Source organism: Amblyraja radiata, chromosome 16, assembly GCF_010909765.2.
Source record: "Amblyraja radiata isolate CabotCenter1 chromosome 16, sAmbRad1.1.pri, whole genome shotgun sequence".
NCBI classification, from domain to species: Eukaryota; Metazoa; Chordata; class Chondrichthyes; order Rajiformes; family Rajidae; genus Amblyraja; species Amblyraja radiata.
Window position 1 is genome coordinate 16,565,657 of NC_045971.1, and position 15,896 is coordinate 16,581,552.

At 43.6% G+C, this 15,896-nt stretch overlaps 1 protein-coding gene across 2 annotated transcripts in view; it reads right to left on the bottom strand.

Annotated features, from left to right (window-relative positions):
• Positions 1–2,129: 2,129 nt before the first annotated feature.
• LOC116981972 (serine/threonine-protein kinase 17A-like) overlaps positions 2,130–15,896 on the bottom strand; it is a 52,065-nt gene continuing 38,298 nt past the window's right edge. For both annotated transcript variants that reach the window (XM_033035230.1, XM_033035229.1), the window contains 5 exons: positions 9,238–9,382; positions 6,048–6,174; positions 5,056–5,104; positions 4,268–4,447; positions 2,130–2,750 (listed from right to left, as the gene is read on the bottom strand). In XM_033035230.1, the coding sequence (XP_032891121.1) occupies positions 2,489–2,750; positions 4,268–4,447; positions 5,056–5,104; positions 6,048–6,174; positions 9,238–9,382 (763 nt within the window). In that variant the 3' untranslated portion in view covers positions 2,130–2,488. The remainder of the gene's footprint in view (positions 2,751–4,267; positions 4,448–5,055; positions 5,105–6,047; positions 6,175–9,237; positions 9,383–15,896) is intronic.

Below are 15,896 nucleotides of genomic sequence, written 5' to 3' on the forward strand. Positions count from 1 at the left end.
GTCATAGGACATGAAAGTATACTGGCAATGAAACTCTGGGGTTGACTGGTCAATGAAGCAACTGCATGCCAGGGTTGCCTCAGTGCGCCATGGATGCTGTGCCTGCTCCCTTCATGCCCCTCCCCCATGGTCACAGTACACACGTTCTCCAGAGAGCCTGCTTGTTGTGTCTGCTCGGTGGCAAGCAAGTGAATGCGATCTGTTGGAAAACACCTTCCTGCACTGGCACTGACCAACCAGCAGATTACATTCAAGCACTCGCCCAAAACCTCAAACAAAATGCATCCTTATCAGTTCAGTGCAGTTACCACAATTGGACAATGGTTTCTGCCGAAGAACATGTTTAAATAATTCCCCGATAATTCTATTCAACCATTGAAAATATAATACAATACAAAATTCCTTCTCATTTTCAAATATTTGAGCTCTGCTGTACAACAGGAATGTTGGTGAGACACCTCTCACTTGTGTTTGGGGAGATCTCCTGTCACCCATGTGGCAAAAGACCTCCGTGCAATACATTCAAACATGCAATCGAGGTCTCCATACCTTTGCAGTTTGCCTTTTAAGGGAGATTCAATCATGCAGATAACATTGCCCGTTTATTTGTTCAAAGTAAAATACGTTTCTTCTCCAAAAAAATGTATCCCTCACAGAATGCTCACTTTGAATGTGCAAATTAGGTCAGAATTAAATAATAATACCTAAAAGCATTGTTGCCAATACCACACAATCCTTGTATATTTGTGCCTCAGATAAAGTGAACGACAGCAGCCCAGTCTTGCAGTTCATTGGTGAAACGCTAAAGCAGCCCACCGTACAAAGTGAATCTCTTACCGTCCTACAATGACAAACTTGTGAGCGCCTCTGATAGACACAAAGTGCTGGAGTAACTCAGTGGGTCAGGCAGCATCTCTGGAGAAATGGAATAGGTGGCATTTCGGGCCAGAACGGTTCTTCAGACCCGAAATGTCACCCATTCCTTTTCTCCAGAGATGCTGCTTGACCCGCTGAGTTACTCCAGCACTTTGTGTCTATCTTCAGTATGAACCAGCATCTTTGTGCAGTACTTTCCTACACATTGTAAATACCTCACCTTGTTTCAGTCACCAAAATAAAGTGTCCGGTGACAAGTCTGTTACATGGGCCCCTCACGGACACTCCTTCATACCCTGCTCCCCCAGCCAGGTGTTGAACAGTCTCAAAATCCACACACATTTTCTAACACCTGAACATACCTGGTACCTGGCTCACCAGTCAAAGGGCTCTACGATGTGCGCGAGCTTAATTTATAATAGGAAGATATGAGCCGCATGTCAATAACCACTAGAGGTGTCAAACCACGAGAATTACAATGAAGATATGTTTCTGGAGACTTCTGTTGAGGGGGAAAAACAATCGTACTTTAATCCCCTGATACAAATCTTTCAATAATGATTTTTTTAACCATCAGGATACAATAAATAAGAGGGGGGGGGGGGGGAAAGCCACACCTATTCCCATGGCCCGTGAAAGACAATTGCAATCATGCTTCATGTGCCATTATTTCATTGAAGCACAGCACATTCCAATGTATTGCTTTACAGGGAAATTTGCATTGAATATCTTGTAGCCACCAGAACTGCAATTAATGTTTATCCCTCGACTTGGAGTTTAGACTTCCTCAATCTTATTTTGGATCTCCTTCCTAATTCGATAAAAAAAGAGCCATGGCTGAGTATTTTATGATTGCAGGGAAATGGTAATCAGACGTTATAATGGAACAGAGCAGAAGGCGAATTGAAGTGGAACCGAGTACTGCACAGAGCATGCAGAGCTATCATTGTAAACTACAGTGCAACAATAAGGTTTTTTTTTGCATCAAATCCGACCTTTGCTGGCCTTACATATTGGTAAAAGGCATCTTAAATACAACGCATGATTTTCCTTTGTAATTAGGAAGAAATATCAAACTGGTTTGGAGAGTGGGGTGCAAGAGGGATAGTTGTCAGCGTAAAGAACTATTTCCTGTTACGCCAAACAGGCGCCTTCCATCAGAAAATCCAATTATACTCAAATGTAATGCAAGATTTTATTTTGCTTAACTGAGAAGTGCCTTAAAAAAAAAAAATCAACTGGCACTTCAAACACCATCTGTGGCACAGACCTCGCCTGTCTCAATCACTGCAATTGTCTCAACCACTGCGATTCACTGGTCTGATTATCAGGGACTTTTAACTAGGATTTCCCCGTCCCACTCTCTCAGCTCCATCACTAGGCTTAAGAGGGAACCACCTCCCCTCCCCCCCCCCCCCCCCCCCCCCCCCCCGTGTGCCCAATTCAGGCTGCGTGCTCTATATCACACCAGGCTGAAGCTCGATAAAAAGTGTAATTGTCCAAGGTAATGAAAGCCTGCAGAGCATTCAGCCACAGAGCACTCTGAGCAACAGGTAAACACTGTGCTCTGCGTGGAGGGCTTGAAACCAGCATGTTAGCAGTCCAGTACGCGTTAAGCGCTCAGGAAATCCCGCAACGTCGTGAAGGGTTCCTTGAACTTGAACTGTTTGTGCACAGCCGTCCGCTCTATTTCAACGTCCTTGTCCAACTGCCTGCACAGTGTGTAGGAGGCCATTAGCACCAGCTCCTCAGCATCAGGAGTGCTGGGCTCAGACTCGGATTGTTCCTCCTCTGACTCGGTCAGGGGCTTGGTCACTTCTGTCTCGGGACAGAGCCACGGGTGGTTGAGACATTGTTCAGCCTTTGCTCTTTTCCTAATGAAGAAGAGAGGATCATTATAGCAATGTGGAGATCCAAAGATTTACGTTTCCACACAGTATCTCTCTCTAAACTAAACATTATGCTCCTTAACCATCATTGTCATGCGTGCCAACACTTTGCAGAATTTATTTGGCACTGTGATTGCCAAAGACAAGTTGGACCTATTATATGGGACACAAGAGACGGCAGATATTGGAATCTGGGGCAATGAGCAATCTGTTGGAGGGACTCAGCTGGTCATGCAGCAGATCGATGGGACACTATACTAGGAATGTGCCCAGTATAATACATTAGACCAGGCACACTATACAGAAGCATTCATGGATTTACCATGACACTAACATTCGAGATACAGAGGCTGAGGTTGTAGTGTTTGAAGACTGTGTAATGGCTGCATTCTCCTTTGCTGTTCTAATGGATGCGTTCTTGTGAATCAACAGTATTTGACAGGACCTCACTAAAACATATCAAGCAGTCAAAACATAATGTCAAGTTAATCTCTATTTTAAAGTGCTTTTCTTTTTGTAACATGAAGCTGATTTGTACAAAACATTGGTGAGGCAGAGTTTAGAGTATTGTGTTCAGTTTTGGTCACCATACTATAGGAAGGATGTCGTTAAGCTGGAAAGAATGCAGAGAAGATTTGAGGATGTTGCCAGGACTTGAGGGTCTGAGCGATAGGGAGCTGTTGGGCAGGCTGGGATTCCCATATGCTCGGTAAAAGACCCGAGGACATAGACTTAAGGTGAGAGGGGAAAGATTTAACAGGAACATGAGGAGCATTTTTGTCACTCAGAGGGTGGTGGATAGATGGAATAAGGTGCCAAAGGAGGCAGTAGGGGCAGGTACTATAACAACATTTAAAAGACATTTGGACGGGTACATGGATAGGAAAGGTTTAGAGGGATATTGGGCAAACACAGGCAGGTGAGACTAGAGTAGATAGGGCATGTTTGTCAGCATGGACAATTTGGGCTGAAAGGCCTGTTTCTGTGCTGTATGATTATGATTTACATTGAAGGAATGGCATTATATCTACAAGTCTGGATCATGTGTGACTTGGAGGGAAGCTTGAGTGTGGTAGTGTTCTTCTGGAGCAGTTGACCTGTCCAAGGAGGGAAAGGTCTCAGGTGTGAAAAGTACAATGAAGGAGTTGCTTTCAGTAACAATGACTCCAACCTCTCCTTTCTGAAATATTACTCAGTGATGGGGAAGTGAATTGTCATTAAGGCGAGACATTTTACTGAGAATTTCCTGTTCCAATCCGTCACTATGATCACTACTTTCTCTCATCTCCTGTCCAAGCATCTGATCAAGGATGATTTATGATTCATGCTTAATTTCAAGGGAGAGCTTAAACCCATAGATATAAGTGTCAGAATGTCAGATATAATGAACCCAACTGGCAAAGTATTTGATGCAAACACCACAACCAAATCTTCCAAATAAATGTCATTGCATTAGAATGTAGAAACAAAGGTGGATATGTGCAGATAATTGAAGACCTTACCTGGGATCTTTAATGAGGAGAGCCTGAATGAAGTCTAAAGCCAGTTCAGAGATACCTTCGAAGATATCCTCTGAATAGTCAACGTCTACTCTGGAAATATTGAGGTATGTGGATTGCTTGTCATCTCCAAGGAAAGGCGAAATGCCTGTCAGCATAACATAAACCAACACGCCGATACTCCTGTAGAGCAATAGAAAATCGAATTCTGTTAGTCTGCACTTGAATAAGTACAAAACCTCAGCGATTGTGCCACATAATGTTCGCTTGTTAAATCCAGTGGCGATGAGGAATAAATAAAATCTTTCGATAGTTATGGAACAAGTTTAACTTTGTTCTCTGGCAGTTTGCAAGACCCAATGTTAGCTCCAAGTTTATATACCCTGAACAAATAGCAGAAGCTGCTCCTTTCAGCTGCTTCCCCTGCAGTTCTGCCCATCTTTTACCTTATGGCTGGAAACTGGATTTAAAAACCGCATTCTAGAGAGAGCTGTGTTCTCAGATTGAGGCATTGGTCAGGAAGCCATGACCTGCAGTTTCTGAAGCTCTTTGTTTGTGCAATGTTTTCACAGATTTATTCCATCAATTCTCTTTTTGAAGTTCTGTTTATTTATGTATTTACATTTTATATATTTATGTATAGAAATATATATATTCATGGATGTGTGTTTTGACAGGTAGTCTTGTAAACTTACAATTTATATCAGGGAACTAAGCACAACTTATTCATGTACGTTTGGAGCCTATTGTCAAAATTTACAATTGTCAACCCAGCAAAATGTTGTCCTTACCACATATCCGTAGCTGTGCTGATTGCTTCATAATTTAGTATTTCAGGAGCTGGAGGAATTAAGAAGAAAAAGTAATATCAGACACTTGAATGCTTGTCAATAATCTGCTAGGTGTGCAGATATTGTTAAACTTTCTCACTCTAGGTGCAATGGTTTCACCCATGCACAAAATGGTTCTGCATTATAGCCAATTTCATTTTGAGCTTGATGTTTTAAGCACTGCAGGATTATCTGCATTTCTCACGTTGACTGCTTAAATTTCATTTCAGTCGGTAGAAGCTATGGCACTTTCGACTTGGCCTCCAAAATTCAAAACCTGAGCGTAATGTACTTTTGCAGCTACATAGTGATGGGATGCATGGAGTGATTTCTGATGGGATGCATGGAGTGATTTCCGATGGGATGTGCGTCAGTCTGGCACGCTGCCCATAACTGCCTGAACCTGCGGAGAGTGGTGAACACAGCCCAGTCCATCACAGGCTTCTCACTTCCTTCCATCTAGTCACAGGTACTATCACAGAGTTTAAAAAACATTTTCGCAGGTACATGGATAGGACAGGTTTAGAGGGACTATATAGGAAGAAGTGCTGCCTTATACCGAGGATAGACACAAAATGGTGGAGCAACTCAGCGGGTCAGGAAGCATCTCTGGAGAAAAGGAATAGGCAATGTTTCGGGTCAGAACCCTTCCCCTACACTGAAAGTAGAGGGGGGGGGGGGGGGGGTAACTGGAGGTAGGAAAAGGCCAGTGTGTAGGAAGGAACTGCAGATGCTGGCTTACACTGAAGATCGACTCAACATGTTGGAGTAACTGAATGGGTTACGTTTCAGAACCAAAACGTCACCCATTCCTTCTATCCAGAGATGCTGCCTGTCCCGCTGAGTTACTCTTGCATTTTGTATCTATCTTAGGAGAAGACCAGAACAAATCAGTCACCTAGAACACACCAAGATCAATCTTTGGGAATGTGGGACAGTGGCCTGACACTTACCTACGTATTCAGGAGTCCCAGTGATTTCCTTGATCTCTTCAATGGTGTCCACCCGTCGGGATAGTCCAAAGTCCACAATCCGAATGTTGCCCAGAGGATTGCAACTTGTAAGCAGTATATTCTGTGGCTGAAATAAAGAACAGGAATGGAGTTTCAATGCTCTGTTCACTGAAAGATCCCCAGGCACTGTGAAGGACATTAAATGCATGGTTTTTAATGCATCATTGATCTGCCACGATCATAGTTTATAGTGTAAGTGTCCACGATCATAGTTTACATTGTCCATTTGAATTGAAGAGGATTGACTGCAAGTAATAAAACCCTGTATGAATTCCACACTGAATTGTTGTCGAGTCACACAGCATCAAAACAGGCCCTTTGGCCCAACTTGTCCATGCCGACCGAGATACTCCACCTTTGTCCATGTTTGGCCCATATCCCTTCAAACCTTTCAAAAATTGTCTTTCATTTACTGGGAATATGGGGGAATTAAGGAGACCGATGCTGAACAAATTTATAAATGATCAGAAGTCAGATCATCAGAGGCACTCAGCAAAACTCCTCATCAACCTAATAATTAGGGGGCATTAGCTACAGGGGGAATTTGGACAGACTTGGCTGGTTTTTCCAGGAACACCTGATGTCGAGGGGGAGACCTAATATAAGTATATAAAACTATGAGAGGCATTGATAGGGTAGACAAGATGGAAATATCAAATCATTGAGGGTAGACATTTAAGATAAAAAGGGCAATATTTTGAAGGAGATTACAAGGCAAGTTTTCTTTTTAAAAACATAAAGGGTGGTGGGTCCCTGGAGAACATTGCCGGGGGAGGTGATGGAGGCAGATACAATGATGGCATTTATGTGACTTTCCGAAAGGCATGTGGCAGGAAATGGAAGGATATGGATTATACACAGACAGATAAGAGTTGGTCTTGGCATCACATTCAGCATAGACATTGCGAGCCAAAGAGCCTGTATGTGTGCTGTACTGTTCTATGCTCTATGGCCCTAAAGTCATTGCTAAATCCATGGATTTCTATCTCTCGCGTCCTTCCATGAAGTTACTTTGTGCTAAACAGCACCTCCAAAGAGTTCTGCTTTCCCCGAAAGTTACTGTCCAATCTGTGCTGACTGGATTCTCTGCACTCTTGGCTGGGACAATGACATTGCTGATGCAACATGTGATAATGATGCTTGCCGTGGATACCTTAAACCACTCACGCCTGTTAGTTCCTGGTACCTGCCTGCTCACTTTTGTAAACGTTTCACCAGTTATCTGAGCACGTTGATTTTATTTTTACAGTCATTGCAGTCAACTTTGCTACATTTGCCAATCTGAGTCATTCTACAGCATGACATCTCAACTTGTCCTATCTACGCCTCTCATAATTTTACGCACTTCTACCAGGTCACCGCTCAACCTCTGGCATTGCAGGAAAAACAATTCAAGTTTGACAATCCATTCCCAATGGAAATCGATCAAACAGATCAAATCTCTTGTGATGTTAAAAACTGAAAGTGGAGGAGAGATTCAGCAGGTCAGGCAGCACCCTTTGAAAGGAAAACAGTGAGTGTGAGAGTGTGAGATGAAACATTAACCATTTCTCTTTCCACAGATGCTCCCTGATCTGCTTAGAAAATGGAAAGTGTTGAAAAAACTGCTTTTAAATCATGCTGGCTCAGTTTTTCTCAACTCTAATGAAGTGTTGCAGCCAGAAAACGCTGACTGCTTCTCTCTCCATATTTCCTTTCCTGCTGGGATTTCTAAGGTGAAGTGTTTAACATTTATTTTTCGATTGCTGACAGTTATAATGACGAGGCTGGGATATATTATTTGTTTATCAGAGACGCCAACAGGTTTCACTCTAAAACATTAGGAAAGGAGAACCCCAGTGAGCATCGGCATGTTTAGAAGAGCAGAGAGACACACTCTTCCCCAGCACGGGATTGTCCAAGACCACAGCAGGGCACAGATCTGCAGAAAATGTGCGTGGATCGGTACAATTTAATTCGGGCAAGTTTGAAGTAGTGCATTTTGAGAGGTCACATTTTAATGGGCCAAATAGCCGCTTTCTATGTCACAAAGAAAGATGAAATATGCCTATTTTCCCTGTGACCGCGTGGGTTTTCTCCGGGTGCTCCGGTTTCCTCCCACACTCCAAGGACATGTGGGTTTGTAGGCTAATTGCCTTCTGTAAAATTGGAAATTATCCCTAGTATGTAGGATTGTGCTGGTGAACGGGATGATCGCTGGCCGGCATGGACTCGGTGGGCCGAAGGGCCTGTTTCCACGTTGTATCTCTAAATTAAACTAATCTGTGTTAAAATAAAATGGATTTTTCCATCTTCATCAAATTGTCAGTCTGCTGATGTGTAACGAGACAACTTACAGTGTACCTTGCAATTTAAATTGAACTGAACGCATGTTGTCATACTGATTTTTTTGAACGAAAAGTGGATTGTTAATGGCATCATTATAAATGGAGTGGAATTACTGAAGATGCCAAGACAAAGACGACTCTAGTCTGCTACCTTGCCTGACTGTTGCTTCTGTACCATTTGCCAGTTAAAACGTGCACTAGCTGCGTTGGTTGCTAAGCACTTACCTGCTGATTCCTTAGGTTTTTTTGTGGTAATTTCAATCTGGCAAGTGTCCCATGCAAACTTGGAGAAATCCACAATCCACTCACCACAGATATAATGATAGGAGCAGGCAGCAATCCTGTTAAGTCAGAGAGCCTTTGTGGCGCCTGTTCCATACGCCTTTCATACAATATTACTGGCGAGTTTAAATCTATCCAGTAATAGCATGTAGAGACAGGCACACCATGCGAATGTCTATTGAGACACATAAGCAACCTGCTCCATGGAAAAATTTGCATTTGACTCTCAAATGGTGAATCCAGGTCAATGGAACAAAAATCCTGCCAATGTTTTGGATGTACAGCAGGAATTAAACCTGCAAGGGCCTCTCTCAACATCGCCACATCCCAACCCATCTTGAAATTACTTTTGATGGATCAGCAGTTTCATTTAAAAAACGCAGGGGAAAACCTTGCACAATCACATTTATCATCTGTTTAATTATACTCCACGGTGCAAAGGCAACAATTGTATTGGAGGTATAATATTGCCACATCTGTTTATACCTTCTGATTTCCAATGTGCTGACAAGGAACCTTACCTTGATGTCTAGATGAACAATATTCTTCCCATGTAAATAGGCTACTCCATCCAGGATCTGACACACCAGCCGAATAACGTCTTTCTCTTTGAAGGCCTCGTCTCGGTCGGCGACACACTGGTTGAAGATCTCCCCGCCAGCAGCACTACAAGAGGGCAAATTATTCACATCAAACTCACTGGGTAATCGGGAATAGATCTGAAGCTCCGATTCATGGTACTATTTACAGGAAACTTACAGGCATCTTTCAGAATGTATTCTCTATTTGTGTTGAGAATTGCCACAGCTTGAAACGAGCCCAACATGAAGTGATGAATATTTATCTCATCTTTTGCCAAGCAACTCTTTTAGTGAACAGAGTTTACAGTGCTTGTTAACTTGCCAAAGGGGGCTCATTTTTCCCCCACGTTTGAGGAGAACTATTACTCATAGATTCTCAGGCACCCTAGTGTGAGAGTTGAATGAGCATCGTGGCGAGGGGGCAAACCAGACAGGACAGGACGTTGAAAACTCACTACCTTCAGAGACCGTAGCTGGGCATGGGAGGGATTGGAACTGGTGAAACTCAGAAACCAACAGATCAAATAATCCGGTGGCGGTGAAGCCTCGGCGGTGGCGGTGGAGCCTTGCGGGTTATCCCGCGGTTGGCGGTCGATGAGAGCATGGGGGGGGGGGGACCTCTGAGGAAGCAGGAAGAACTATGGACAATGGATGTCCCGGCATGGGGGAACCGCTGCGGGGGAGGGGTGAACAAAGGAGGAGCCGGCGTACATTGTTACTTTGTCAGGGTAAGCAAGCAAATAACTTCACTGTGCCTTGTCACATGTGACAATAAAGTATTCCATTCCATTCCAAATAAAGGGTAGGCGGGGTTTAAGCGCAGTATTCTCCTTCTTGTACAGGTATCCAAGTATGGTGCGGGACTGGAATGAGGTGTTGCCTTGGAAAAGCCCAGCCATGGAGTGCGTGTTACATGAGAAACAGCAACCCATACATCCCTGCTGCATACGAGGTGACCCACGCCTTGGATGAGCCCATTCCCATATCGCCAATGTCATACAATCTGGGAATGGTCCTCAATATGTATCATAGCAGGAATACAAATCCAATATACAGTTGCTTAACGCTGAGAAAAGCATTGTACAAATGAAATTTTAGGCACTTGGTTCTGGATTAATTCATGTGGCCAGAGACAGTTTAAACAGGAAACTTCTGTTTATGATATCAGCTTCAATGATCTAACACCTTTGTAGGTTTCTCCTCTGTCCATTGTTTAAACCTGTTGAAGTGAGTGAGGGTGGAGCTGTACAACATGTCAAGTGTCAGGACTAGTGCCAGGCGTGGATGCTTCAGTGCACACCAAATTCAGCCAGATAATAAAAGTCTGCTATGTATCAGTGATGGGAAAACGAGTCACACTCTGCAGTTTAACTACCTGTTGATGTGGAACAATTACTGTCACACCTTGTGGTTGCTCTGATGTTAGCGATTCCATTTCAAGAACCGATATGTCACTGTGACTAGTTATGAATCACCTGGAGAGCCACATGCCTGACTCGACCCTACTTCCATCTCTGTCATCACAGGGGATCAGTGAAAAGACCCCAAGTATATTGGGGAAAAGGGACCATGGTTCATAGTGCCTTATTGTCACGAGTGCACTGTACAGTGGAGATCTCCAAAGCCTGCACATTCATTTTTTGCTGTGTGGTGACCAGAACTGCACACAATACTCCAAAAGTGGCCTAAAGTTTGATGTGGCTGAAATGTGACTTCCCAACTTTTATACTCGATGCCCTGACCAATGAAGACAAGTATCTCATACTCCTTTATCATCTTATCACTTCTGTTGTCTCTTCCAGGGAGCTATGGACTTGCACTGCAAGGGACCTTCCAAGGAAAAGTGATGAGGTCACAGGGAGAACATACCATCTCCGTATGGACAGCACCTGTAGTCAGGATCGAACCCGGGTCTCAAGGCAGCAACTCATCTGCCACACCACTGTGCTACCACTCATCTGATTATCCTTTCCATTGACATACAGGTCAGTCAACCAACCAACCATACAAAGGTAGGCACTGAAGTTTCTTCTAACATCTGGTTATTTACTTCAATACGATCATAATATCAAATACTTTCCATACAAACATTTCCACCTTTGCAGGAAACACTTTTGAATGACGATTGATATCCAAAATGTAAAGTCTTTAGTTACTTGATAGGAATTACCCAAACTATTCTGAATTACCCAGCAGAACGAATGTTCAAAGGTTTGGCTGGGCAGGAGAATTGCTCCACCTGTTAATTTTCCATTAGTTCCACTACTAATTACCGTTTTAAGTTGATACATTGGTGCTGCCTCTCATCAAGGGAGAAGGCAGGAAGATGGGAGGATTGAATGGCAGAGTAGACTTGATGGGCCTAATTCTACTCCCCCAACTTGAGAAATGCTTCTTAATTTCGGCTCAATATTCCACTTCAATAGCGATGAGATATGAAAGGGGACAGATTTGCTGCACGATCTCAGTCACTGGAGCAGGCAAAAGTAACCAATTGGCATAATACTGATTAACATTTGGCAAAACTAGTCAATATCAAATCAAAAAAATTGCTGATTTGCATTTGGTGGAAATCTGAAATAAAAACAGGGAATGCTGGAAACATTCAGCAAGTCCGGCTGCATCTGCAGAAGGGTTAATGCCGCAGGTCTGTAGCTCTGTCCAGTCTGACAAAGTCCAGAACACGATTGAAGACATATTACATTTCGGACATAAACAACCAAAGATATTTCCTGCAAAAAAAAATCTTTGAACAGGGAAATATAAAGCAGGGTTTGTTTTCACTGCAGGAGTGAATTGCTGCCGAAAGGAATTTCTTGGCACCAGGATTTGTGTAATAACAGACAATTGTATGCTTGCCTCATTGTCAAAATCAAGTGTTCATTTTGCAAGATTTGGTCAAAGAAGCCAAGGTCCTACTCCTTTAGGAAACTGCATTGCCACAGGTAACAGAAAGCATTCTCACAATGTATGACCTGCAATTATGTAGCGCCTGCCACATCCATTCGCAGTGGACCAAGTGTACTTTGCATTTCTGAAATGCTGTAAGATAGGACATGCAGAATCCAAATGTCCACTGTGAAATCAGTTCATTGGTATGGATATTGATGAAGGGTTAAATGTTAGTCACTGGTCTGTAGCCCTTCACTTTGGGATGTGTCATAGACACCTGGAAGAGTGGGCGAGGCCTCATTTAACACCCCAAAGATGACGCTGCACTGAAAGGGGCAACATATCTTTTTTCTGCTCAAGTCTCTGGATTGCAACTGGAATTCCGAGCTTTCAGTACCAGCAACACAACAAGATATAGAAGACCCAGGCACTGAGTCATGCAGCACGGAAACAGGCCCATCGGCCCAACTCTTCCATGCCAACCAAGATGCCCCATCTAGGGACTAAAGATGGAAAGTAGCTATTGGCTATAATCTTGCATATTTACATGTTAATGTTTATCAATATGCATTGACCGTGTTTAAAAAAAAAATCTAATTCAAGCTAGTTCCACTTGCCCACATTTGGCTCGCATTCCTCTAAACCTTTCCTATCCATGTACCCGTCCCAAGTATCTCTTAAATGTTGTTTTATTAACCAGCCTCAAAAACCTCCTCTGGTAGCTCCGTCAATTTACTCACCACCCTGTGAGTGAAAAGTTGCCCTCAGGTTCCTATTAAACAGCGTGGGACCTTAAAACCATCAAACTCCTCAGGCTTGAGCCCAGAGGTGGGACCCATGGACAATTCAGATGTGTCCAATGCCAGGAATGATGACAGATCCCTGAACTAAATGCCCGCCATTGACAGTGGTGATTTTGGTCACGTTCCTAGAAGCAGATTGACCTTTTACTCTTCTGTATATGTACATCCTGTGGAACACAGCTGGACGATGATTCCATAAACTTTCATCTTCTCTCTCTAATCACATCTATTATTTTTGAAGAATTTCCAGAGAATATTCTCGGAGCGGGTCGGACTTTACTGGAATAGTATCCAGAAACATGGACCTTTAGTCTGGAGATGGACCATCACAGCCAAATATTCATAAGAAAGTAAATAAATAAATACATCTGGATAGAGAAACATCTGGCTCGCTAACATTAGGGAGGAATATCTGCTGTCCTACATCAGAGCACAAAACCACAGCATGACACCGACCCAAATGCACTCTGAAATAGGTCTGAAGAAGGGTCTCAACCTGAAACTTCACCCATTCCTTCTCTCCAGAGATGCCACACACACGCACACACGCACTTCCTTCACCAGCCCGTTAAGCAGGCGGGGCACAGGGCAAGCGGGGGGAGCTCTGTCTGAGTGAAATTCACACGGTGCAAAGCCAAGGTGATACCGCGATGAACAGGAAGGTTGGTGTTGTAATTAAGATGGCTAAAGCACAGTGTACAGCAGGTCCTTTAAAAGAGAGGGGGGAGAAGGAGGGGAGACAACTTTTAAGAAGCCAGAGATACACGGCTGTGAAGCTTTGCGGACATTATTCTTGGTTCTGAAAACTGCTGCTTGTTTTTTTTTCCCCAATGAGTCAATGAAATTCACCGGTCAGCACCGGCTACAACCTACGTGAACCTTCAACCTCCTGGCAACCCACTCGAACCTCCTGGCGACCCACCTACGGCAAGAGTATTCTCGCTACTCTCCATGGCGGCTTCATTCTAGTTGCTGCTAATTTTTCAACATGTTGAAAAATTCACAGCGACCATAATGAGGCCGCGATCAGTTCCCAGAATGCGGGGATTTCTCACGACCATGATGGCGATTCCCCGGCAACCACCCGCGAACATGTAGCGACCATGTGACGACTGCATAATCTCCTGCAGTCGCCTAAAAAGTCGCCCAAGTGGGACAGCCCCAAAAGGCCTCATCTGCTGTCTCGGGGAAGATCCTTGGCAGTATTCGGGTGAGCTGGGAACTTTCTGCTCGAGTCCTGGCCATTATTCACCCCCTGCACCAAACACTGCTTATTACCATTTCACCGGGCACTAATTAGCTGCAACAGTTGCTGCTTTACAAACAGATACCACACATGAAACACCATGGAAGATAGCACTAAAAGGCAAAAATTTCTTTCTTTCCTTTAAGAAGCTCTGGCTTATGTACCTGTAACGCAGCAAGCAGGGAATCTATATTCTTTACAACTGTACTACAATCAGTCTGAAGAAGGGTCCTAACCGAAACATCACCTATCCATGTTTCTCCAGTAATTCTGGCTGACCTGTTGAGATATTCCAGCACTTTGCACCTTTTTTTTTGTAAACCAGCATCTGCAGTTTCTCGTTTCTAGTTCTCTACAACCTCTTCATTTTTGTGTAAACAGAAGGCTCAGATGCAGTCAACAAAGCATCTGGATCCCGTTAGTACAGGGTGCAACAGAGTAAAAAGGAAAGCGTCACAAACAAGGGAGGATGAACAAGCCAGGTATTGATCATAATATCTGCCAAATGATAATTCACCTCCTCAGACATCACTGGAAGAGATGCATCAACATTAACTGATCAGATTAACTTCTGTTCTCAGGTTGATTTGTGCCAACTGGTTCTCCCATGATATCATTTGCCGCTGAACCAAGTTAAAAAATTTGAGTCATGTTCAAGCCAATGACAACAAACGTTAATGTTTTCAAACATTCTTTGTAATAACAGATTTTGTTTTTGAAAAGCAGACAGGGGGTTCATTTTTTACGAGCTGCTTTTTTGTTTACGAGTACAGAGTAGATTTGCTATGGCTCGAGGGGCTGAGCTTTGGGTGAGGTGGGGCAGGTCAGGAATTTATTCCTTGGAGCGCAGGAGGCTGAGGGTTGATCGTATTGAGTACAGGATCATAAGATGGAATAGATAGGGCAAATGCACCAGAGTCTGTTACCCAAGGTTGGAGAATCAAGAACCAGAGAACATAGATTTAAGGTAAGATGGGCAAGATTTAATAGGAACTCAAGGGGCAACATTTTCACTCAGAGAGTGGTGGGTACATGGAATGAGCTGCCAGTGGAGGTAATCCTCGAACAACATTTAAAAAGGTACTTGAACAGGTGCATGGATATGAAAGGTTGAGGGATTTGGGACAAACGTGGGCAAATGGGACTAGCTTAGATGGGGCATCTTGGTTGGCATGCACGGTTTGAGCGAGGGGCCTATTTCCGTGCTGTGTAAATATATAACTGATAAGGGGCAAGGGGATCAAAACTGTGTGCAGAACACCAGGTGCAACCTCACCCCCAACACTTATGGCAAACCTTCCCTGTTTCTAAAATCCACCTTTCGTGAAGCAAAGGACAATGTGCCAGTTACCTTTTTAAACTCCTTGCAGCACCTGCCTGCAAACTTTGTGATGTTTGCAATTTATAATGTTTCTTTTAGGTAAAGGAATTTGAAGAACTTCCTTAAGACAGACCACACAGTGAACTTAAACTCATGCAGGAAGTGACCCCGGCAGGTCCTGATTTAAAGATAAACTAACAAGATGCAGGCAGCTTCTACACATTGAGGTCTGTTGCTGCACCTTGCAAACAGGTGTGCATGATTCAAACTATCACCAACTCACAGCGTCCCAGGAATGCAGCACTGTTTCCAGCAGTTCACACTGGCCACTTAGCAT